The following is a 24,599-nucleotide window of genomic DNA, read 5'->3' as shown; positions in this document are numbered from 1 at the left end:
CATCTAGATCGACTCCTAACGGAGACATGAAACCCCTCTCTGATACTCCTGAGAAGTTACCTAGTTTTACCTCAAGATTTTTAAAGATCTTCAATAACTGGGAACTGATGACCCCTCTAGTCAGTCCACCCCATGTGTGAACAGATCTAATCCTTAGGGAGTATTTCTTTAAATTAAACTGAAATTTGCTTCCTTTGAACTTCAAAACCTTCATTCTAGTTCTGCCCTATAGGGGTAAGAGTAAGTTTAATCTATTTCTACATTATAAACTCTTTAAATATTTGAAGACTGCGATAATGTTGTCTTTTCTTCTCTTGGCTAAGTTATCTACAGCTCTCTCCTCATATGGTATCAATTCCCTAACAATACTGATTTTAAAAAAGGGTCAAAGTCTCATCATATTCTATACCCTCGTGACATCAAAGGCATACACCAGATTCATCTTCATATCCCCATAGTGTGTGTTCGTCCTTCGTTGCTGAAGAAGACCATGCCATCAAAGAAATAATGGCATGACTTGCATAATCACTGAGCGAAGGAAGAGTATAGAGATTTTCACTATCCCTGCCCCATCCTCCCTGGCAATGTGGTATAACTGAAAGAGCATTGGACTTATAGCCTAACAACCTGAATTCTAGTCCTGGCTTTGCCACTTATTTGCTGTATAAATTTGGGTTGATCACTCTTAGGGCCTATTTCCATATTTATAAAAATGGACCCTCTCTGCCTTTTCTCTCATCAGCAGACCTCAATTTATACTTCATTGATAACAAAGAGCATCCATTGTGATCCTTCTCTTCCCCACACCAGATTTCCTCATCCTCAAAAAACTTCTACTCTTCCTGTCACCCCCTCACCCTATTATTCTCTATTTCATCTTTTCGTAGACAAATTCCTAGAAAAAGTCATCTATATTTGTTACATCCACTTTCTTACCTACCATTCACTTCTCAACTTCTGAAAGCTAATAACTTCCCATGATAAAGAATCTGTTCCCTCCTAGCATTTCTTAACTGTGACACTGGATGACCCTTTGTCAATACTCATCCTACCTCACCTCATTGTAGCTTTTGCCATTTTTTGTTCACCATCTACTCCAGGATACTCTCTATTTACTTGGTTTTCATGATTGTTCTTTTCCTGATTCTGCTCCTACATGTCTGCATCATCAACTATCTCCTCCTGACCCCAATGCATGAGCATAACCCAAAGGTTCTACCTTGTCACTGAACTGGGGAACCTGGTATTATCTCCATACTTAGAATTCACTTCTTCCTCATCTCTCTGCCTCTTAGAATTCTTAGTTACATGTGAGGCTCAGCTCAAGAGCCAGTTCCTAAAGAGGATTTTCCTGATTTCTACTCCTCACCAGTTCCCTCTTTTACTCCTTTTTTCTCTCCTCTCCCTTCTTTCTTTCATTCTTCTTCTTCTTCCTCCTCCTCCCCCCTCCTCTTCTCTTCTCTCTCCTTATTCGCACAGACTCAGATAAAAGTTTATTGCACTGATTGCTCTAACAGAAGAAAGTAAGCTCCTAGAGGGGTACAGGCTATTTTTGTTTTGTTTTTGCACATGTGCTCTGTGTATAGTAGATGCTTATTAAATGTTGTTGAGTATACGCATGAATTCCCTTCTAGCCCTAATTATCAAAATATGGGATAATCAAATTTTTATAAATAATAAAAATATTGATTTAAGTCAATATTTTCAAACTTTTTATTGGAAATGACAAGAATGACTAGCAGGTGAATTTTTAAGCAAACAAAGGATAGAAGTAATTTTAAAAAGATGAAATTCTTACCTTCAATTACATGAAACCGAAAAGCTTTTATACAAACAAAATTAACTGAAGTAGAATAAGGAAGGAAAAAGGTGATGATAAAAACATCTTTGAATCAAATATCTCTGATACGGGTCCGATATCCAACATATATAGAGAATTTATGAATGTATAACACAAAAAGCCATTCTCCACCTGGTATGTGGTAAATTATATGAACAAAGCTTTTTTTTAACAGAAGAGAAAGAAACAACCATACGTAATATTGCTCCAAATCACTAAAAATAAGAGAAACGAAAATCAAAACAACTTGAGGTTTCATCTTGCACCCAACCGACTGGCAAAGATTTAGTCATCTTTGCCAGTTGGTTGGGTGCAAGACATTCAATATAAGGCGTTCAATGTTTGGGCAAAGATGAAACATTTAAAAAATAACACAAAGGAGATCACAGAATGAAATTTAGAAGGAGAAACAGACAAGCAGGATAGTTTTATTACTGTCATGGTAAGTTTGTAAGAACTGAATGAAAGAAGCTTAAGGCCTCATATGTGATTATTTTTTTAAATGAAGGTGGCTACACTAGAAATAAAATGGCACACCAGTGTACCAGTTTTGAACTGAAAAGTGATCTAAACCTTCTGGACAGTCATTTGGAATCATGAGAGTAAGGTGGCTAAAATGTCTATACAGAGATCCCACTGCCAGGCATAATGCTGCCAGAGATTAAAAATAAAGAGTTCTAGTAGTACTTTTTGTAGCAGCAAAGAATTGGGTAATACAAAGTCAATGCCCATCAACTGAAGGCTGGTATGTGAACATAATAGAATGTTTTTGTTCTGTAAGAAACAATGACTATGAAGAATATGGGGAAGCTTTGAATCATGAACTGATTCAAAGAGAAGCAGAGCCAGGGGAATGAAATATACACTGTTTACAGCAACATAAAGGGAAAGAACAATTGAAAACTGAATGTGAAATCATCATGGTTGACCCCAAAGAACTCCTATGAGAATGTATCTCTTTGCCTTATTTGAAGAGATTTTAGAGGATTGTGCATGTAGGATACTGCTCAACTGATTTTTTTCCCCTTCATTATACTAGGGATGACTGTGGGAAGGAGAGGGTAAGGAAAATACTGGAAAATGTAAGTGATGTAAAAATTTTTTAAAAATTAATATTTTTAAAAGCAACAAAATAACAATTAAATGAAAAAAAGAGAATAGCCAAAATGACTACCTTAAATTTTAGTTCCACTAATTTCTTATCCATGTTCTGGAGCTACATTCCACAACGAAATGACTAAAATCTAAGCAATCGTAGAAAGGAAAAAGAATCATACCAAATTCATTCACAAAAGAATGTGTGTTATCTCCATTTTTTTAAAAAAGAAAGCCTAGAGCTAAGACAAAGGTGCAAACAATTTCCTCAGATCATTCTGCTGATAAGCAGCAGAATGGGGAATATATTTGTTCAGGTAGGCCATTAGAAATCTTGGATTATATTTTCTTTTTTATGGCTAATACAATGGGAGAAAGAAAAAGTACAGTAAAAGAAAACCTGAAAATTTAATAATGTTCCATTTTTATACCGCAAATTACTTCAGAAAATTACTGAGCATTAGAAGGGGACATAATGTTCAGGCTTATTGTCTACTTTAATCTCAGTCAACAGCAAACTGTAATAAATGAATTGCAAGCAAATTCATCAACATTTGAGATAATCGCTGCTCAGAAAATGGAAGAAATCCAAGTGTCAAATAGGCTGAGAGGGCAACATTTTTTTATTGATAAATTTTTACAGATATATTTTTGAGGTCCACTAAAACAATATATTTTTGATCTTGATTTTTTTTGGATTCTTGGCTTATAGATCAGCAGCATGAATTATTGTATGTAATTTGTGGGGTCTAGAGCTTCTCTTCCACTAAGCATGTTAGTTTAGCACTGGGTATTTCAGGCTCCCAGAAAAGTCTATTGTCTGAGGCCTTGACAAATTTAATCCTTAGAGGTTTACGCTCAGCGCCCCTTTCAGAAATTAAAAGAAATCTCCAGGGTTTTCCAGTTTCACTCACCACTATCCTCACCTAACCCAGGATCACAAAACTTCTTCCACAAACGCAGGATGCCACCGCAATTCAAAGCAAGACACAAAGATTTCCCTCCAACAGCCAAGTTTGCTATTTCCTTCCTAACCTCCAGCCTTGGCAGAAGCTCAGTGGCTGGCCTGGCTTTCCTGCTTCTGCCAGATGCTAAGTAATCATGCATGGAAAAGAAAACAACATTGAAGGTGTCAACTGAAATGGAGTCAGAGCTGGATGCTACCTTGGGCAAACTCTATTCCTAAAGAAAGAACATGGGGAAACTTAATGTTATTATTCCAAAAAATGTATAAAGCACTTTTACATTTGCAAGTCTTAGAATGACTTTTCAGAGGTATTCCTCTCAATAGCCCTTTGAGAAAAGTGAATATGAGTTTTATCTTCAGTCTACAAGTCTATGAAAATAAGGGGAGGGAAGTGACTTTGTCAAGGCTGGGTAGGTCAGTGGTGACGCTGGATACAGAATTCAGAGAACTGAAACTGATAATTACTCAAAACCTTCATACTTCATGATACAATTTCTGGAAATACTTTTCAAAGTTTACTTCCAGTCCTGCATGCCTATGAAATATATCTTACCCTGAAATATATCAATGAATCTACCAAATACCAAAGGTGTCAAGTGACTCAAAAACTTTAAAATATTTTTTTATAATTTCAATATAATTTCTTCCATCTATGCAAATATAAATTAACTATAAATAATCTGTATGATTTGCTATGTCCCTACTATGTACCAGGCACTGTGCTAAGGGCTTTACAGATATTATCTCCTTTGATCCTGACAACAGCCCTAAGAGGAAGGTACTATTATTATCCTAATTTTATGGCTGAGGAAACTCAGGCAGCCAGAGGTTAAGAGACATACTCAAGGTTACTCAATCAGAGTATCTGAGGCTAGACTTAAACTGAAGCCTTCCTGACTCCAGGTCCAATGTTTTAGTCACTAAATTATTATAACTATAAACAGATATAATTTTACTTTGAAATTAAAATTTTCATCCTACTTGCTCTAGTATGTACAACTGAACCATCCATTGATGCAGCTTGAACCACAGAGTCAAGACCTAGGCTATATAAGATTAAAAAGTAACACAGTCCCTATTGTCTAAAAGCTTCTGTCCTATTATGGTCTTAATTTTTGCCCTGGAATCCTTTACTTGGTCTAACTTCCAAATCATATCCATCTTTCCTATATTTAATCCTAGCTAACCTTCACTGTCTGTTTTCTCAACATCTTAGCTCCCAGGATAGATAGAAAAGGCTACAACTTTATGCTACCGGGGTCTACTACAAATTCATTCTGAGTAGACTAAGCTGGCTCCTTCCTGAGGCTTAGCAAGTCTTTTATTCAGTTCTTATCAGCCCTTTGTTATATTTCAAAGGAGAGATGTTCAGAACTTTTCCATTCTCTTTAAACCCTTAACACTTACCTCTCTTGCTTTTATGCTGATGGTCTCATCTATTTTACTAAGAAAATTGAGGATAATAAAGGTGAACTCCTTCAGCTCTCTCTCACTGTACCTCAAAATCTCTCAATATCTTTAACTCTATTATACTCCTTCCCTCTTATCTCAGAAGAGTCAGCCTCCCTGTCTGAGGCTAATCTCTCCATCTATCTCCTCTGGGTTCTTTCATTCCCTCCCTCTGGCAACTTCAAATCTCTCCTTTTCTACTCTCCCTCTCTCTCTTTTTCCTGCACAATGTATTGCATGTAACATAGACACGTAGATAATACAGATACTGGGTACAAAGATGCTGGTTGAAATAAATTATTGACAAATCTTGTAATCCCTTGCCAACAACAATAAAAAATTCCCCAAGTTTTCTTTAAACACTTCCATGTCTTTTGGTTTCTGTGAGACAAATCCTGACCTTTGTGAGCTTCTATCCTCATCTCTCTTACTACTCCATTTACAGCTGGTGTTCACTGTTCAGTCATTTTTCCGTTGTCTCTGACTCTTTGTGACTCCATTTTGGGGTTTTCTTGGCAAATATATTCCAGATGAGAAAACTAAGGCTAACCGGGCTAACTGACTTGCCCAGGATCATAGTTAGCATCTGAGGCCATATTTGAACTCAGGAAGATGAATCTTCCTGACTCTGGGCCCAACACTCTATCCACTGCACCACTCAGCTGCCCTTATTTCCAGCTAGTCTCTCTTTTTCTTTTGGTTTTTCCCCAAAATTCTATTGTCAGCCTTCTTTTTTTCTCTCTTGACACTCTCTTCTGCTGGTTGCTCATCCAGATTACCACTCTCCCCACCCCACCTCCATCTTACACAAATTTGAAGTTAACCCAAGAGCTAAAAGTGCTAAGAGTCCAAAGGAAATGCTCATTTCTGGTTGGGATGTTGGGTAAGACCCGAGAAGGCTTCAAGAAGAAGCAAGCATTTGAACTGGGGTTTAAAAAATAGGAGGAAGCTTTCAACCTGTAGAGATTTAGACTGATTGGGATGCAGTGGGTAAGGCAATTATAGTAAATAGCACTTTCCAAGAATAAAAAGTGATAACAGTAGGAAAGTAAACGAGCTTTTCATGGAATGGCAAATAGTCCCATGTGTCTGGAGTTTAGGGCACGTGATGGAAAACAGTGCAGCACAAGTCTGGAAATATAGACTGGAACTGGAATGTAGGCGACCTAGAATGCCAGGTGAATAAGTCTGGAATTTATATTGTAGGTAATGGGAATCCACTGAAAGTTTTTGGGCAGGGAAGTGAAATGATTGGCGTGGTACATTAGGAAGACTAAACAGATTGAAACAGAGATAGACCAGAGGTTGTGAGACTAACTGGGATGCTATTTACATGGCCTAGGTAAAAGGCCTGAGTTTTTCAGTAGGGCAGCTAGGTGGCACAGTGAACAGAGCACTGGGCCCAGAGTCAGGAAGACTCACCTTCATGAGTCCAAATTTGGCCTCAGACACTTACTAGCTGTGTGACCCTGGACAAGTCAAACTCTTGTTTGCCTCAGTTTCCTCATCTGCAAAATGAGCTGGAAAGGAAACGGTAAACCACTCCAGCATCTTTGCCTAGAAAACCCCAAATGGGGTCACGAAGAGTCAGACATGACTAAAACATCTGAACAACAACAGGGTGAGATGGCAAAGGGAATGAAAATGAGAGGCAAGGTCCAAAAGGTATTTTAAAGATATAATTGGTTAGATATTTTAAAGATATAATTGATTAGAGGAAAGAGAAGTCAAGGATAATTCTAAGGTATTGATCTTGGGTGACACAGATTAGTGCCACCATTAACAGAAATAAAGAGGTCAGTAGGAAAAGCAGTGTTTGGGGAAAAGCTCAGTTTTGAGCACATTAAGTTTGAGGAGTTGGCAGGACATCTGGAAACCAGTTGGAAATTCATTTATGGAATTCAAGAAAGAAATAAGGACTAGAGACTGACATAAATGTCAACTACATAGAGATGACCGATGAAGCAATGGTTAGGAAGGAAATAAGCATTTATTAGTTATCTCCTATGTGCCAGGCACTGTGTTAATAAGCAGTTTACAAATACTATCTCATTTTATCCTTGCAACAAGCCAAGGAGGCAAATACTGTTATTGTCTTCAACTTGCAGGTGAGGAAACTGAGGAAGACAGAAGTTAGGTGACTTGGGCATAGTCAATCAGCCAGTAAGTTTCTGAGATTGGATGTGAACTCAAGTATTCCTGACTTCAGCCCAGTACTATATATCCACCATGCCACCTAGCTGCCTCTATGGGAAAAGCTGCATAATGCCTTCTAGGACCTTAAAATGCTGAGTTCAAAGGTACAGGGAACTCTAATCCTGTTTAAATCCTATGTGATATAATAAGAACTGAAAAAACAGTATAGACAAATGATGTATTTTGTACTCACTCCACGAGTAGGAGGTATTTTTTCATAGCATACAATAAGTACAAAGCAAGCATTCTGAAATCCATCTCATCTGGGGAAAATGACAACAGCTGAGGTTGGGAGGTGGTGTCAGACTCTACCTCTAAAGTACAAAGGGACTTTGTTTGTGAACATCTGAGAAGGGAGTTTATTACTGAAAGAGATGAGCCTCTGCCAACAACTCAAGTTTTGCTACTTTGGCAAGGACTCATACAAACTTCACTGGGACAAAGGATAGAAATGAATAGTAGCTGAGATTTGCAAATCCCATTGACCTGGACAGAGTCTGATGTAGTAATTGGGACCTTTTCCTGAAAGGAACTGATAGCTGGTGGGCCAAGCACTTTAATAGGGAGGAAGAACACTGGGCTTTTGTCACTTTTAAGGGAGAATCGGCTTTTCCGGTGGCATAGATAAACTGTGGACAGACTTTCCACAAAGAAACACCAGGCTTAAATTTATGTATTAAGAAAATATGATGAATTACATCAATTCATTTCACTAAAGAGGTGGTCCAATCCACTGAAGCTTGCCAGTAAAGCATGGTTTTTGAAGCCCATAATAAAAGCAGTTCTGTGGCACTCACTACTCTACATTATTGTCAGTTATTCAAAAACATTTGAATGAAATGATTAAGTTTGTGTTCAGTGGCCCACCTGACTAGTATTTACTCTTCCTTTCTCCTACCTCTGAAGTTTCTTTCTCCCTTTTGCTGACCAGATGATCAGAAAGTATAAAAACCTTAGACACTGAGATAAAAGGAAAATATTATGAGACTAGTCTTTTCAGCTACCCTCATGACAATGAAACCTCTGTTCCGAAGACTTCTCCTGTCTTTTCAGCTGGAAATTTCCCCTTGACAGATCTAATACCAAGATCTTATGCACAATATTTTCTTTTTTCCTCATATTAGATTGTGAAAGAAAACACAAAAAAACAATAAAAATGAAAAATGTAAAAAAAAGTATGCTTTGATATGCATTCAGACTATCAGTTCTTTTCTTAGAGATGGATAGGATTTTTCATTATAAGTCTGTTGGAATTGTCTTGGTTCACTGTATTACTCATAATAGCTAAGTCATTCACAGTTGATTATTTTTGCAATACTGATGTTACTGTGTATAGTGATCTGGTTCTGTTCACCTCACTTTGTATCAGTTTATGTCTTTCCAGGATTTTCTGAAACAAATGTGCTCATCATTTCTTATAGTACTCTATCACAATCATACTCCAACTTGTTCAGCCATTACCCAATTGATGGGCATCATTTCAATTTCTAATTCTTATGCACAATATTTTCATTGCAATCTATTCATATCATTGCATTCTGGGAAATTCTTGCCCATAAATTCCATGGTGGGTCTCTCAAACTCCTTGGGGTCCTTTATCTGTCTTCTAATATATATTTATGTAGCATACAAATGATTCATTTGCTATCTTTCAATTTCATTAAATGACCAGTGTAACTCCTTTTTCAATCCCATGGTGGATGATACACCATATGCCACTTCTTTCATGCCAAGTCAATTTTGGCTGCCTAGGTTCAAAGCCTACGACTTTTTACTCTCTCATACCCTCTTCTCTCCTCTTTCATGGTCGTCTTGATCTATATCTGGCCACTGGACCCAGGTGGTTCTGGAAGAGATACTGGCTGGTGATTTTGCACAGCCCTTGCTTACTCAAATCCAATTTAATTTCAAGTCATGTCATCATCTCCCTGATGTCATGGTCCTCTTCAAGGATGAAAGACAAACCACAACCTCTTTCATATACAATAAGATACAAAGGATTGCCAACTCTACCTCCACAAAATCCCTTATATCCATCACTTTCTCTCCATTTATGCTACTACCCTAATTTACGCATCTATCTCCTTTTGCCTAGATGACTGTAGTAGTCCAGATGTCTCTCTGAATTCAATCTCTCCCTCCATTCCATTTTCCACAGAGCTGCTGAATTGATATTCCTGAAAGCACATGGCTGACCACACCACTCCCCTCACTTCAATGGTTTTTATAGCCTCTAGAATAAAATCCAAACTCTACTGGCACTTAAAGTCCTTCACAATTTAGCTCCAAACTACCCTTCCAGGCTAATTGCATATTACTCCCTCTCCCGAGCATATTCTCTATGTTCCAGCCACACAGGTCTACTTGCTGTTTCCAGTGTTTTAAGAAATGATGAACATGATGAAAAAAAAAAGAGAGAAGCATGGTAGTAAGACTTATATGAACTGATAAAGTGAAGTAAGTAGAACCAGAAAAACAACATGCACGATGACAAAGATAATGTAAACAAAGAGAGTAACGAAAACATTTTAAAAGGAATGTGATAAAATTTACACCACTGTTTAGCACAAATGGAGCAAGGTAAGAATGTACCTGCTTCCCTTCATTGAACAGATGAAGGACTATAAGTAGGGAATAACTCATCAATTATCACACTTGGTTGATATGCTGAATAGTCTTGCTAAATGAATTTTTTTCAATTTTTTTTTATTCTTTGTTATAAAGGATGGCTCTCCAGAGGGATTAGAGGGGAGAGATAGATTTAGAAATAAAGGTGATAAAAAAAAATATGAAGATAGCAATAAAAATGCTGATTGAATTGAACAATTACTATCTGCAACTTACTCCCAATCATATATCCCTTTACTGTTCTTTGGGTCACTTAAACTACACTCAGATCCTTGCAGAATCACAGACTCTGTCTCATCAGGATAAAAAAAAAATTGTATTTACTCAGTAACACTTACTTACTAAAACCCTGGGCTCCTGATTTTAATGGGACTAAAAAGGAAATGGCCCCACTTCTTTAATGAAAGTCCATGCTGTAGATAGGAGAGGACTCCTCAGTCTACTTAAAACTATTTTTGTCCTGTGACTTTCAGTCTATCCACACCTCCCTGTTCTCCCATTCCACTCTCCCTCGTCATCTTGGAGATGGTAAGATTACTTCAATTCATGAACTCTACATCCCAGTCAAGCTGATACACTATACTCAATGTGTCACCTCTCATCTCTGTGCTTCTGTAGTCTGTTCCCCGTGACTGTAATGAATGCCCTCTGGTATATCTCCCTCCCCAGTGCCTTGCACAGTACTCTGCACATAGGAGATGTTTACTATTTGTTTTTCTTCTCCTCCCAGATTGATATTTTTGGCATGGTAAACTAGGCCATCTTCTGTCATAATTCCTACACAGAACTTAGTCACTGAATGGGCACTGCCCATTCTGAGACCTGGGAAAGACCTTCATTTAAAACGGCCAAGTTCATCCACTGTATCCTGGGCCATTGCCAGCTGTCCTGACTCTTGTCTCATCACTGGACCTTGATGACTGTGGAGGAGAGAATGAAGCTAATGGTTTCGTGCAGCACTGCCTCGATCAAACCCAATTCACTCATAAGTCAAGACATCACCCTCATGATGCCACAGGTTCTCTTCAAGAATGAAGGATTACCAGCAAGAAGAACGCCCTCCTCATGCCTTCATCTTAGAATCTATAGCTTCCTTCAAGGCTGGAAATTGTAAAAGCCTTGGGCAAGAAAATAAAGTAAAAGGGGCACTGACTTTTCCTCACTACTACCTATTGAAGGCAAGGTACTGCAAAGAGAAAAGTTGGTTTGTGAAGTATACAACTGACTGAGAAGGTAGTGCTTAGGAGTGGGATTTGGATTTCTGGATCATGGCATGAAATACTGGGAGATAAATTCCTGGCCAGAGATGTAGTATACATAAATATATGTACATAAATATATAAATGACTGCTAAGAATATATTTGCTAGGTGTCTTGACAATCTGATCAAAAGGGCTTTAAACTAAAAGAGGTGAGGGAGGAAGAAAGCTTGCCAGTATTTCAAGTTAGATATCATAAGAAATTCCTAAAATGAAGGAAGAAGAACATTTGGTACAGGCAGCTTATTATAATCTCAAGAGTCCAGACTCTAGACACAGAGGATGTACATTCAAGTCCTATCCCTACTGATTACTATCTGGACTTTCGGAAAGTGACTTGTACGTGGGTCTCAGTTTCCTCATCTGGAAAATGGGAAATTAGACTAGATAGCTCTAGATAGAGTCCTTTCAACTACAAGTTTATGATCTTACAATACTAGGGGATGTTCATAGGAGACAAAAGTCTAACAATGGAGTTTGTGGTAAAATCCATGACCTCAAATGTCTATATACCTGGGACAGGTAACTTATCAGTATCCAAAGTGATGTGGAAAGGTTAGCATTGGGCTGAATGTAAGAAGCTACATGTCAATATGTGGGTGGGTATTCAATTGCAGGACTTTGGAAACAAGGTATAAGTTACCACCAAAATCTGAATTGTAATATACATGTGTATAGACAAAAAGGGAAGAGGAAAGAGGTTATATTTTAATTATCCTCTGTGAGAATACAAAAAACAAACAGAAAAACCATTCTTTTTCACTTAGAGGCACCTGCTGCTACTAATTCTTTTTCTTTTGAACCAAATCAATTTATCTCTTAGGGAAAAACTGTTGTTGCCGTTATACACTGTGTTCAACTCATTGTGACCCCATTTAGGATTTTCTTGGCAGAGACGCTGGAGTAGTTTGCCATTTTCTTCTCCAGCTCATTTTACAGATGAGGCTTACCTAAGTTCATACAGCTGGCTAGTCTGAGGCTAGATTTGAACTCAGAAAGAGGAATCTTTCTGACCCCAAGTCCAGCACTCTATCCATTACGGTCACCTAGTTCCCCAACTGATTCATCTCTTAGATAAAAATACAACGTCCCAATAGTCTTAGTATAAGTTTTAAGCTTCTATACCTTAACTGTTAAAATTACCTTCTGGCAATGACTGCCATCTAGTGACCAAACTTGAATTAATTACTAGGAAAAGTGCAGCAATTAAACTTGAGGTCTGAAACTGAAGATAGTGTCTGTCATTCAGATAATTTCACAAATGCTTATACTCTGACACATTGGATAATCTGGAATGCTTCTGGAAAATCTCTGCATTCATGAAGCTCTAAATCTTTCCTAAAAGAGTTAATTCCTTTCCTAATATTTTCCCCACTTTACTATAGTATCATCTGAAGTTTCAGAAGCAATCTTTTTTACACAAGTCTAGGAAGACATGCTCCCCAGAAGTAATGAACAGCAATTTTTAAAAACAAATTTGCTTCATCAGTTATAGAAATATCAGACAAAGAAATATTTATTATCTAAGTTTAAATATTGCTAGCTGATTAAAGGTTATTTAGGTGGCTAGAGTTATGAGACTTGCTTAATTTTCTTGCTTTTTTACTTTCTATGTGACATTAAGCATTAGACATTTCACTTCTTTACAAATAAAATCTATTTCCTTATTGATAATATTGGGACAACAATTTGTATGTTATGCTACCTTACAGGACTACTGTTTCCTCATTTGTAAAATGGGATAACAGGAGCACTTACTTCCTAGGGTTTCTGTGAGGATAAAATAAGATGTTTTTAAAGCACTCTGCAAGTGTTAAAGTGTTATAGAAATGCTATCATAGAAGGGAGGGAAAATGGGAGGGGTGTAATAAGAAGCAAACACTTTCGAGGAGGGACACGGTCAAAGGAGAGAACAGAATAAATACAGGGCAGGATAGGATGGAGAGAAATATAGTCTTTCACAACATGACTGTTATGGAAGTGCTCTGCATGACTACACACATATAACCTATAGCAAATTGATTACCTTCTCAAGGAGGGTAGGTGGGAAGGGAAGAAGGGAGAAAATGTGGAACTCAAAAGTTTTAAAAATAAATGTAGAAAATTGTTTTTACATGCCACTGGGAAATAAGATATACAGGCAGTGGGGTATAGAAATATATCTTGCTCTACAGGAAAATAGAAGAGAAGGGAATAAGAAAAGAGGGCAGTGATAGAAGGGAGGGCAGAGTGGGGGAAGGGGTAATCAGAATGCACGCTGTCTTGGGGTGGAGGAGAGGAGACATGGGGAGAAAATTTGGAATTTAAAATCTTCTGGAAGTGAATATTAAAAACTAAAAATAACTAATAAAAAAAGAAAAATAATAAATGCTAGCATTATTGTTGAGAGGAAATTACTTGGTAAACCTTACGGTGCTATATAATAATATAATAACAGCTGAAATTTTACAGTATGTAAAGATGAAAAAAGTACTTTACACACATTTTTCTCACATGACCCTCACAACCATCTTGTAAATTATGAACTATAGGCAGAGATGTACTTTAAAATGTTTCCCTAAAAAATACCTGGAGAACATACTTTTAGGTTTAGCCTGTATTAACCTTTTTAAAAGTCTACCTAATCAGCAAAACAATAAACCAAGTCCTGATCTGTAGTATTTGCCAATGTGCAAACACTCACACTGAAAATTTAACAATAAGCTCTCCAAAGTCAGCTACTGCTGGCTCAGCATAGCCCTGACTATAGGTCTTATTATCCCTGTTTTGTGGAAGAAACTGAGGCTGCAGATGTTAAGTAACTTGTCAAACAAGTCGTAAGAGATAAAAGCCAGAATCAAATCTCGGATTTTCTTGACACCCAAAGCAGGCAAGAATAGGTCTGCTACTTAATACTTAGCCCAGAAGCCATTACTATGTTACTGTGGTCTAGTTTTCAAGACAGAATAGGGTTAAAGAAAATTCTAATAATATATTCCTTTATGTTTTCTATATTCAGTTACATTCAATTTCCATAGTAAAAGGCTGTTAACCTAATCTGAAAACCAAATCATACTTACAGGGGTCTGAAAGCAGCAGAATAACTGAGTAAGAAAGGGGTGATTTCGGGCCAGGGCCAGGATCCTTTTCTCTGTCATTGTGCACTCCACATCATCATCCTGGAGGATCACATCCTTCTTCAACACTTTCACAGCATAGAGATTGTCGGTTTCTTTTATTCTGGCAAGCATCACCTAGTGCATAACAAAAATCGGGAATGTTAGGGAACACACATTGTGGATGTACCTGGGGGAAAAAAGGGAGGCATGGTGCTGGATTTCAACTTGGATCTGAATATTGGCTCTACCACTTTTTGCCTGTGGGGCAAGACGCTTAGTCCACTCTGGGTCTCAGTTTACCAAGCTATAAAATGAGGGAGTTGAAAAAGATGACTTCTAAGGTCCCTTTGAGTTCTAAATCTATGGTTCTATGATCATACAAACACCATTCAAGAAAATCAACAATCATTTATTAATTTGAGACAAAACTAACCTTTCCAAAACTGCCCTTTCCCAACATTCGGATGAACTCAAAGTCTTCAATACCAAGTCGGTTAGATGAGGATACACCAATCCCGTTGCCTTCTTTTATACTTTCCTTCCCTTGTCGCTTCAGGGGTGACATGGACATTAGCTTCTGCAGGAGAAAGGAGCAAAACAACTACTCAGAAATCTCAGAGAAAATATATCATATTTTGACTTCAAAGAAGATGAACAGTCCCAGATACCTCACCTTCTGTAACTGGCAAGATCTCTTCTAGTGGGAGCATTATCTACATCCCAATGGAACATTCATAAAGAGACTGCTTCAGTTTGATATATGGCCATATTCCTGCCACACAAAGCTCCATCAACACTAGCTCCTGATTTGTGGAGTCCCTCATTTCTGGTGGAATCATTTTTAAGTTCTCACCTCTGGTTTTTAGTTTGTACACAAAGTTAAGTGTAAAGAAGGAAACAGAGTGACATGGAAGGCATCAGGAGATCTGAATTCTCATCCAATTCTGTCACTAACTATCTTGCAAGTGACCTGCTCTTTCCTGACTTCAGTCTCCTGTATTATTAGATGTCTTGAAGGAAGGGATTTTGAGCTATCAAAATTTTGTTTATTCTCCAAGGCACTACAGAGTTCCCAGTACTCTGAACAACAGAAGCACTTAATAATATTTTGTGGTTTAAGAAGTATCAAAGAACTGGAAATGAAGTAGATATCTATAGTGATTGGGAATGGCTCAACAAGTTCATGTGGCTCATGAATGTAACAAGGATATTATCATGCAATTAAAATGATGACTACAGAAAGGCATGGGAAGTCATAGAAACTGATAGAGAGTCATGTCAACAAAACCAAGGAAACAATAGAAACAAAGATTATGAAAAAAGCAGCCAAATAATTAAAACTAAACTGCTAATGACCAAGCATGTCCCCAAAGAAGAGAAATGAGAAGTCACCTCTTCCATCTTTTAAGTTCTGGGGGACTATTTTTCATTTTAAATTCAATTTTAATCATTCAATTAAACATTTTTTTGTTGTTGTTAAAAAGGACTACTACTGGGGTAGGGGTTTGGAAAGAAGAGGTTACTTTGGGAAAGTAGGTGATGTAAAGAAAAGAGCTATGATTAACGATTTGTTGTTGTTTTCAAGAATCATTTGTTGAATGAATAAGTATTGAAGTGAAGTTCCTACCCTTCAGAGTGTTCTAGCAGAGGCTGGATGTTCATATGTCAAAGATATTGTAGAAGGGATTTCTGCACTGGCTGAGATGTTGGACTAGATGTTTGCTGAGATCCCTTCCACATCTAGGTTTCTACGATTCTTTGGAAACTGTGTATGGCAGCACCTTAACACATCAGACCTTGTATTCAGCCGTCATCCGATTTCAAGAGTGCCACCTACTGGCCATTTCTTAGGGGAGCAGCCTTCACACTTGCACCAAGAATTTCAAGATCTGAGAACCCTGAGGCCACAGATAAACAGAGAATGTGTTCAACTAAACATGGCTAATTCTACCCCACTCACACCTTTTTCTTCTAATACAATTACAGTTATCATCTCCCTATACCCTCCCTCCACCCTGCTCCCTTAGAATAAGAAGCTACTTGGAAGGCAAGGAGATTTGTGAATTTTTAAGTTTCTCACATTTATCATATTTACAATACGGAGTCTACCATATGGCAAATCAAAAACTTTTTGACCCTTTTAGCCAATGAAATCTATCTTAGCAATTTAAAGAAGGCGTGGCAATTTGCCCTCTGTGTATTGGGCCAGAGATCCAGATAATCATTTATTCACAACCCTCACCTCAGTCAAAAAGCACATTTAACTACTTTTTTCCAACAGAACCCTGACTAGAAATTTTTTTGAGTATTAAAATTATTAACTTATATTTCATTTTCGGTCAAGGAAGGAGGTGGTGATGCTGGTAGTGGTAGAGATGGAGTGGTAGAGATACAAGAACAGAACTCAAAACTTCATAGAAGTTTTGAAGTTTCTAATGGTATTTTCTTTGGCCAGACTCTTTTAATTTAATTTAATTTTTAAAAAATTCTCCTTTAAACATCACTACCATTTCCTAATGAGTCCATGGCACTATAGAACATGTTCCATGTAACAAAATGTAGTACAATAAAACAAATCACGTTGGCCATGTCTGAAAATGTATGCTTCATTTCATATATATTATAACAGATTATATTATAATAGATTATATATATACATATGTATTACATATATATGCTTCTATAACCCACCACCCCTCTGATGAAATGAAGACATGCTTCTCCATATTAACATTCACCTACAGACCCTGCCTAGACTCCTGAGGAAAGAAGTAGTATATTCTCCCTCTCTGAAATCTATTCATCAACAAATCTGAAAACTGTTTGGAAGTGGAGGGGGAGACAGTGAAGGAGAGAAAAGTATTGAGGATGAGGTAGCAAGATCTATTACGGAACCTCATCTCTATATTTTTCATAAGAACTTCATGAAAGACTTTATCAAATGCCTTAGGCAAATCAATTCCCAAATATTTCACAGGATTTTTTGCTGTAAATTAGGTTTAAACTATTTTCTTGATATTTATTTTAGTATGTAATAAAATGCTTTTGTGCATTCATCTTGTATCTTCCAATTCTGCCAAACTTCTTTGTTACTTTTTTTTTTTTAATTTGATTGAGGCTATTGAATTTTTTTTTTTAGGTATAATCATATTTTGATCCCTTCATTTATAATGTTAATCTCTTCAATATCTTTTTTCCTGTCATTGTAATTCCACAGAAATGGAGAAGAATACACTCTTTTGAAATTTGAAGCATGAGTTTCTACATTTATCCTGGTTTAATTTCATCTTATTGAACTTGGCTTCCATTTCTAGCCTAGCAAAATCTTTTTTTTTTTTTTTTGGATGTCTGATTCTGCTATTATATTCATTGACCCTTCCTTGCTTTGAATCATCTGAAAAATTTGTAACCATGCTTTTTATGTTTTTATCCAAGATATTATTAAAAATGCTGAACAGGATAAGGCCAAGGGTAGATTCAACCAGCATCCAAAGGAAGCCTATTCCAGGCTGGTACTGATTAAAAAAAAAACGAAAACTGATTACAACATAGTTCAACTAGATTTGAATTCATTTAACTATAGTATCATCCAGCACACATTTTTTTTCCATCTTGTTCACAAAGATATCAAGAGGTATCATGATATATTTTACTGAGATCTAGATATGTCACATCTGTAGCATTCCCCTGATTAGGTCTAAGGATTATTTTTTTTTTAAATGAAGTTAGTTTGGCATTACTTCTTTAAAAATTCTTGCTGACTCCTGGTAGTCACTAATTTTTCTATCTACTTACTAACCATCTAATGAATAATCTGTCCTAGAATGTCGCCTTGTATTGATGTCAAATTCACTGGACTCTAGCCTCCTAAGCTATCATATTTCCATTCTTGAAAAATGGAGTGGTTGCCTGTCTCAAAATACCTCTCCATAATTTTCAAAAGACTGATAATAGCGGTCCCATTAACACATCTGTAGAATATTAGTGGGGAAGACACACAAAGGTGGGAGTCATTTGAGCTCTGCCATACTAGTTTTGTGACCTTAGGTAAGCGATTTCACTTTTTCTAGGCCTTGGTTACATCAGCTGTAACGTGATAACAATAATACTTGACCTGACTACCTCACAGAGTTATAAGGAAGCAAAATTCTTTGGTAACCTGTAAAGCACCGTATAAATGCCAGATATTAAGAGGAAGAGGAGAGCAATACCCTCTACGTAATTTTTCTGAGCTTAGAAAACAGAATTTAGAAGTGGCTAGGTAATGTCTCACTATCATCCCCTTTATCTCAGGCTTCAATTCTTTTGGGTATAGCGTGGGTGGGACAGATAGCCCCATCTGTTTCCAGCAGACTGCCTGTGTTTGGGCCTCTCAGAGGCGACAAACTTCCTGGCTGCTTCTAGCCATGTGATAACCCTACATACTGAAAGGTCTTCGCATTTTGGCATGATGCAGCAAACCCTGAGTGGTCCCTCTCTCCCCCTCTTGTCATGAGGGCAGGTGTCACATCAATTAAAAAAAAGACAGTTTCAGAGACCATTTCAACTCTCCATGTGGCAAGCAGCATATACTCTGCCTTAAGACTCCCCAGTAGGAGCAGGTGTGTGCGGAGGGAGTGGGTGGGGGGGGAGGGAGTGGGGTGTGTGTGGAAAGGGAGGGGGTATGCATGGGGAGGAGGGAGTGGGTGGGCTCTTATATTATCTTGTACATGTTTCTCAAACCTGGGTTCATACCTTCTGTTCTTTTGTATTGATTGGTCTTTCTGCCACAAGTCAATCTCCATTCCAGTCTGTACTCAACATAGCTGCCTAAGAGATTTTCCTAAAGTGCAGGTCTGACTATATCATCCCTCTGTTTAACAATCTCCATTAGCTTCCCCTTCATTATCTCTAGGAACAAATTATGCCATCTCTGTTTGGCATTTAAAACTGTTTACAACCTTGCACCCTTCCATCTTTCTAGTTTTCTTATTCATAATTCTCCTCGATTCACTCCACAATGGTCTAGCCATAACAGCCTACTTGACATGCATCATACAAAACTCTCCACCTCTTCTCTCCCATCATTGTGCTGACTGTCCCTTATGTCTGGAATGCATTCCCTATCCTTCTTAGAAACCCATGACAATACGACAGATGACACTACTGTGATGCCCTTAACAAGACTACTGCTACTCTCTTAACCCTGGACAGCCCCCTGAAATCATAAGCTGGAAAGGCTGTTACAGCAACTCACATTTACAGAGCACAGAACTTAGATGTACAAGAAGATTTAGGGTTTACCTAGTCCAATGTCCTTATTTTAAAAAAGAGGAAGCTGAGGAGGCCCTTGCCCGGTGCTGCTGGATAGTACAATGGAGAAGCCACTGGTCTGGGAGTGTGGAAGACCTGGGTTCAGATACTGCCTTAAACACATACTAGCTGTGTAACCATGAGCAAATCATTTAACCCTCTGTGAACTTCAGTTGCCTTATCTATAAAGTGGGGTTAATAATAATAATACATACCTTACAGAACTGTTATGAGGATAACATGTCAGAGGATATGTTATAAACTCTGATATGTATGAATGTATACATGCATATATATTCACATATAATATGAGGATAACAAATCAGAAAATAGATGTAAAACACGTAAAATTTTTTGCTATATAAAAGCTAACTGTTGCTGTTCTTGTTATTATAGTTATCCAAGATAACACAAAGAGTAAATTGTAAAGCTGGAATCTGGCTTTTCTTCAGAGGCAGCTAGGTGGCGCAGTAGCTAGATCTCTGGGCCTGGAATCAAAATAATCTGAGTTTAAATTGGGATTCAGACACTTAGCAGCTGTGGTGCTTGAACAAAGTCACTTAAACTCTGTTTGCCTCAGTTTCCTCAACTGTAAAATGGGAACCATAATAACACCTACCTCCCAGGGTTGCTGTTAGGATCAAATGAAGTCATATTTATAAAGCGCTCAACAAGTGCCTAGCTCACAGTAGGTACTTAATAAATACTCATTCCTTTCCACAGTGAGACCCTCCCCCCCTTCCCATAGCAAGTCTTCATGGACATATTGGAAAAAGCCCCCACCCCCAAGTCACCTAACACCTACTGCCTGCCCCCACCAAAGGAAAAAAAAAGAAAGAGAAAAAAAGCTCCATGTGGCATGAATCAAAGAACGTTAAAGGTAGCACAGACCTAAGAGGTCATCTAAGCCAGTGTAGAGATAATAAAACTGAGGCCCAAAAAAGTTAAGAGATTTTTCCCAAGCTCTCACACAGCAAGTCAAGGATAGCACAGGAGCTGAAACCTCTCCCAATACCAAGCTTGATGCTATTTCAACTACACCCTGACTGATTCTTCTCTTTATTTCTGGATCTATAAGGCACTATTAGTACATGCTTTAACTGCAAATTAATACAACTAGACAGAGAGACCAATCCCTGACTAATGGTAAGAAGTTTGTTTACAGAGTGAAATGCTCTTAAAAGAAAGCAATAAATCCACTGCATCTGCCCAGGTTAGCTTTGAATGAGAAGAGTAAGCTTTTAAGAGGCAAAGACTCCAACTCATGCTTCCCACATTTATACAGCCCATAAAGGTAACACATGAAAGAAAGTAAAATCTCACCGAAGCTGGAGAAATATTTCCGGGTTGAAGGCCCATTCCTGCCAAGGTCTTTGCTAACTCCACTGCATTCACCCCACAGTTGGGTGCCACATTGGCTTGGCATCTTTTATGTACATTCATTTTACAGACTGGGGAAAAAAGAACATGATCCATGTTTATTTCAAAAAAGAGAGAGAATAGAATGTGTATGCCTGAAAAACAGTTTTCTTGTTCTAATGGACTGAGGTAAGGTCCATGCTTCCTATAATAGACATATCCTCTTGCAAGAAACTACAGCTGTTATTAGGATCACCTTAAAGTCATTTAAGTATTCTGGACAGAGACAGAAAACTAAGAATACTGCATAATAATGTATTTAATATAGCTCTTTTCTGTGATAATGTTGTCATATATTCACCCAAACTACATGATATATATTTATATATGTCATGTTTGTTTAGACTTATGTTATACAAATATTATATATAGACAGACATCACAGTGATCTTTCTACTCAAAAAAATTTGGGGGAGAGGGAGGGGGTGAAGATCTATGGGTAACTGCTAGTGTAGAAACTCCCTCTACCAATGCAGATCAGTAACTCATCTGGAACTTAGCATCTTAGAAAGTTGCCTGGGATACTGCAATGTCAGTTTTCTCACCTGTTTTCACCCAGCTAATATGCGTGAGGCAAAACTTGAACCCACATCTTCCTAACTCCAAAGATGATCTTCTATCCACTAAATGAGATGATCATAAAGTTCTTAGTACAGTCCCTTGGCACATAGTAGGTACTATATAAATGCTAGCTATTGTTACTCACTCTATGTCAGCCTCTCCGTGACTCTAAAATAAAGATCTAAAAGTTCACAGTGTGGATAATTTTAGTTCAATTAAATAAAAAAAATGGAAGCATCTTGACTAACTCGCTCTCGTCAGTGAAATAAAAGGCCTAATACGCTGAATGGACACAGTGGAAACATCATCTCTGGAGGCAAACCTCTGAATTAACGACACCCGCTGTTTCTCAGTATTGTTGAGGCTAGAAAGACGTGCTACACAATAGTCAGGGCATCCTGTGGGGTTGTGGTTCTCAGGCTGTGGTTCCATACTGCTTTGCAAGAAATAATCAAGTGGTTTTTTTTCTCTTAAACGTCTTTTCTTTTTAAGGTCAGTGCTGCTTTGTTCAAGTTCCATGCAAAGTTAAAATAATCTAAGAGCCAAAAAAGGTAGCAAAGCAATAAGAGATGCAATGTTACCAATAAAAGTGTTTCACTTCTCATCTTAGGCTGTCTGGTAAATGGAGACTCAGCAGATCACAGACTGAGAGCTTGCCTCTGTAGAACAGCTAGCTAGGGTTTCCAATACGCTTGGGTTGCCATATTGTGTACTATAGGAAGGAACTATTATATGGTGTCATAGCAGGTTGGAAAGTTCTTTAAAAAAAATGAGCCATTGAGTAGTAGATTAGATGACCTCTGTGTTCCTTCTAAGAAAGGAGATTTTTTTTTTTTTGTAACCCTCTTCTCATTTAAAAAATAAACCAACATCTAGGCAATTTAACTATTTCTAACCTCATTATGATCTCTACTTTCTGTCCTCTTTCCTTTTGCCTCTTACTCATGCATTCATGGTAGCACAGCAGACAGACTGCTGGACCTGGAGTCAGGAAGACCCAAGTTCAAATCTTAATTCATACACTTATTAGCTGTGTGACCCTGTGCACATCACTTAAACTGTGTTTGCCTAACTTTCCTCAGCTGTAAAATGAAGATAATAACAGAATCTATCTCCGAATGTGTTGTGAAAATAAAATGAGATAAGACTTGCAAAGCATTTAGCACAGTGTCTGGTGCATAGTAGGTGCTGTGTAAATGTGAGTTGTTATTGTTGTTGTTAATTTTTTAGCTTTATCATTAAGTAGCTTAAGATGGGTTGGTGCATTCCATGCTTGTCAAACTGTAAAGGCAACTCTTTATGGGTGGTTACTCAAGACAACCCCTAAATTACTGGCTATGGAAAAGCTATTACACCCATTTGACAGAGCATGATGCCTCTGCTCCTGCCTTGCTAAACCCTTTTTATAGAAAGGCTCTCAAATTTTCTTAACCTGTCAGTAGGAGCTCTCCCATTTGCCCCTAGAGGGCTAGGGCTGCCTCAGAGCAATTTGTCTTACAAATATACAGCTGAAGAAGGTATGGCCGAAGTCCTGTATTAGCACAAACAATGGGAACCAAACATAGCCATACTATATAAGATGCTTGAAGGAAGGGGAGAGAGAGATAGAGAGGGAGAGAGAGAGACAGAGAGAGAGAGAGCAGGGAGAGAGCAATATGGATACAACAAAATTGTGGGTTAGCAAGCATAAGAAAATGAACATGCTGGGTTGTCTACATGGCTTTGCCCCTCCCATTTATCAAAAGCTCAGTTTGGTAACTGAGCCCTAAGGCCAGTGGTGGAATCACCTGTAAGTGAACACTATACTTCCAGTATGGGTGAGATGGGGAGACTCAATCTTCAAAAAACAAAAAACATGTACAAATCCCTCCCTCCCCCCACATATGTAATGGTAATTTAAATGGGAAGATCTTTCCCATTCATAAATAGGCTTATGTGACCTGCCTGGGGCACATGGAAATCTGAGTCACATGAAGCCTATGCTGGGAGGAGTTTACTGAAAGAGTAGAACAGGAAGATGCAGAGCTAGAGTAGAGCTGAGAGGAAATTGGTCAGAGGACAGTCAGAGCTAGGAAGGATGCAGTCAAGCAATCAGCTTGTTTGTGATTCTGTTTAAGGGAGCTGGTTTGTGGAAAGCCTAGCTGGGGGAAGGTTTGAGAATGGTGTTGTTCTCTTCACTGTTATCATGTAGAGATCTTTGTTACTATGACGGATTTGGCTTTCTGGTATCTGAATTAATGTTATGGTTTTGTCTTCCATGTGGAGAGTCTGTTGTATTTCATGATTCATAATTGCACCAGGATATTCATTGGCCACCACAGGAACTGTGAATTTTGTGTTGGTGCTACAACATAGAAAAATACTGACCTATTTTTTCTTCAAATTCATTCCTCTCTATCCTTGGTGATAGTGACTACAGTTATTAACCTATTCTTTACAAGTTATCCTTCACATTATTATTTATTATTATTATATTAATATACAATATATTAATGTAATAATAAAATATTACTAATATAATGTTAATATAATAATTATAAATTATATATTATTATTTTTTACATTACATTATTCTTTACATTAAACTATTCTTTACAAGTCAACATATTACCCAAGTTTCTGTCCCATCCATTCATGTCCTCTTACTTCCAACTACCACTAGCTATTATCCTCATTAAAATATTTCCATTATTTTACTTAATATCTTAAAGTTATTTCTTCAGTGGAATTTTGTGTTTACTAGATGTTATTAAGACATATTATAAACATGGGTGGTCCACCATAATCAGTAGCAA

The 24,599-nt window shown here is 37.7% G+C and overlaps 1 protein-coding gene across 1 annotated transcript in view; it reads right to left on the bottom strand.

Moving 5' to 3' along the window:
• PRKCH (protein kinase C eta) overlaps nt 1–24,599 on the bottom strand; it is a 278,008-nt gene that overhangs the window by 105,365 nt on the left and 148,044 nt on the right. Inside the window, exons 7-9 of the mRNA XM_072629398.1 lie at nt 21,148–21,275; nt 14,966–15,109; nt 14,494–14,667 (exon numbers count right to left, since the gene is read on the bottom strand). Coding sequence (XP_072485499.1) covers nt 14,494–14,667; nt 14,966–15,109; nt 21,148–21,275 — 446 coding nt within the window. The remainder of the gene's footprint in view (nt 1–14,493; nt 14,668–14,965; nt 15,110–21,147; nt 21,276–24,599) is intronic.

Source organism: Notamacropus eugenii, chromosome 1 (genome assembly GCF_028372415.1).
Source record: "Notamacropus eugenii isolate mMacEug1 chromosome 1, mMacEug1.pri_v2, whole genome shotgun sequence".
Lineage (NCBI taxonomy): Eukaryota > Metazoa > Chordata > Mammalia > Diprotodontia > Macropodidae > Notamacropus > Notamacropus eugenii.
The sequence above is the reverse complement of the archived record's forward strand: the minus strand, read 5'-3'. Positions and strand labels throughout refer to the sequence as shown.